We start from the raw sequence: 2,045 nt of genomic DNA, 5'->3' as shown, positions 1-2,045 counted from the left end.
CTAGTTCTTCTTCATCAACGTACTTTCCCGGAGACGAAGAGCTTAGCAGTCTCAGTATTGAAAAAGCCGCAAGACCGAGAAACCGAGAGCTCCAGTAGTACACGCGACACCTTTCAGCTCATTGAGCTCCCAAGTTGGCTCAAAAGGAGACATTGAAGCTCCGTTCATGGTAAGTTAACGACCTGCAGGTTGCTATGATAGCTCTCTGTTGTTGTCTATCAAGACGTTGATCTTTCTTGTCCTTCAGAGGATTCTGGACGAGCTCCAGTGCTTGAGAGATCTCTTCGTCGAGAACGCTCGTCGTCTACTGCATCTGTTGTCCAAAGCTCGAGCTGACATCACCAAGTTATTGCAGAAATACTACACTCTCCTGTTCGCAGACGCACCGACTAGAGTTCATCACGCAATGGTTGACTTTAATCGATGGCTTGTTGAGGTGCTGAATGACACACGCTCCGAAGGGATCGAGTGGGGCCCATCGTATGGTGAGAACCCGTGGCTGGCTCTGGAAGAGCCACAGCCTCAAGATGAACCATTGGTTGAAGCCTTCACTGCCGACGATGTCAGTACCTTCCGCCTATTAAGAACGGCCTGCGAGTATTACATGGCTCGTTGTGAGAGTCTCCAACACACCAATGCCGATCTCACAACGCAGCTCGACCAATTAAAGGTCAAGCTGAACGAAGCGCTTGTCCGTGCGTTTGAAACACAGCAGACGTTGGAGCGCGAGCGAGAAGTATCGATGCTGCAAGCTGACCGTATTGTGATGGGGGTGCAGATTGGCGACCATCTCTCGCGACAGAATTCACACGGCCAGCGTCCGACAAGTCTACAGCAGCAGATTACAGAAGCTTTCCAAATGCTGGACGTGATTAGCGGAGTTCCAGTTGAAGGCACTGAAACAGAGTCGACTTCGGTGAGTGAGTGGGGGCCTGAAGGCGAAGGAGAAGGAACCCAAGCTAATGAACTTGAAAGCGCCGAACATCAAACAACTGTCGATACGGAGGAACGTCTGCATTTATCCAGTCGTGAAGAGGGTGAGGCAGCGCAGCCGTCTTTGGCTCATTCAACCGCCACGTCCGATGGTTACGACTACCAGCACCTTACCGACCTGCGTGCAAGTGAAGATACGAGCAGTAGTTGGTATCAACATGCACTGCGCTCACTCATAGACAAGCGCGAGCAACGCAAACCCAGAGAAGATCCAGAAGCAAGTTCCTTTACCGCTGATGCAGACCACAAGGAAGCTTTTTCTGATGATGCACAAGAGTTCGTGCAGCTCGTTTCTATTCGCAATCCAGCTGAAGACGGCGAAGACTCGACGTGGTATCGTCGAGCTCTGCAACATCTCAAGGACGAGCGCAGACGCCGTGCGAGTCTCCGTGACCGCGACTCCTTTACCTCCACCATTTCTATCGTCGACTAGCTGACAAGCGAAGCAGTATGAAAGCCAAAGCCCAGTCGAGATAGTCCTCGCCAGCACTACCAGTCGTTATTCCCAAGCCAACCAGACGTACTTCTGCTCAACGTGAGCGTACAAGTTTTCCTGGTTTATTCATGTGCAACAAGAGATACTTCAAAGTACTCCGGTACAACCACTGCTCTCACCACGTTTTATCCCAGATAATCAGTTCATGCAAACGTTTCTCGAGATCTTCGTTACGTTGGCCGAGTTCCACGATATCATCTCGTGCATTCCGTAACAGATACACTGCGTAATCGTATTTCTCCTGCATTTCGCGTTGTTCCTGCAAGAAATCATTTTTAAGCTCTTCTATCATCTGTGACAGCTTCACTTTGGTCGTGTGTTTCCACTCCGCATGTTCCAGTTGCATTTCATGCAATTGTTGCTGAAGTTCCAGGGCTCTACTGCGTTGTTTCTCCACTTCTTCAGCCAACTTCTTCTCCTTATCTGCAGTGGCTTCCAACGCCAGTTTGAGTCGCTGTTTGTCGTTGTCAGCTTCTAGCTGAAAGCGCTGACGCTCCTCGTCCAGTGCAGACTGCAAATACGCTGCACGCTCTTGCTTCATCTTCTCGCGTTCATC

The 2,045-nt window shown here is 50.3% G+C and overlaps 2 protein-coding genes across 2 annotated transcripts; one reads left to right on the top strand and one right to left on the bottom strand.

Moving 5' to 3' along the window:
• Window positions 1–1,772, top strand: PPTG_15067 (hypothetical protein). The gene has a single exon (XM_008912073.1). It carries the CDS (start codon window positions 407–409, stop codon window positions 1,424–1,426), a length of 1,020 nt encoding a protein of 339 aa, XP_008910321.1. The 5' UTR covers window positions 1–406; the 3' UTR covers window positions 1,427–1,772.
• PPTG_15066 (hypothetical protein) lies at window positions 1,402–2,030 on the bottom strand (the record flags this gene model as incomplete). The annotated part of the gene is made up of 1 exon (XM_008912072.1): window positions 1,402–2,030. One exon carries the CDS (start codon window positions 2,028–2,030, stop codon window positions 1,605–1,607), a length of 426 nt encoding a protein of 141 aa, XP_008910320.1. The 3' UTR covers window positions 1,402–1,604.
• Window positions 2,031–2,045: the final 15 nt, after the last annotated feature.

Source organism: Phytophthora parasitica (assembly GCF_000247585.1).
Source record: "Phytophthora parasitica INRA-310 unplaced genomic scaffold supercont2.44, whole genome shotgun sequence".
Lineage (NCBI taxonomy): Eukaryota > Oomycota > Peronosporomycetes > Peronosporales > Peronosporaceae > Phytophthora > Phytophthora nicotianae.
This window is presented reverse-complemented; position numbering and strand designations above follow the sequence as displayed.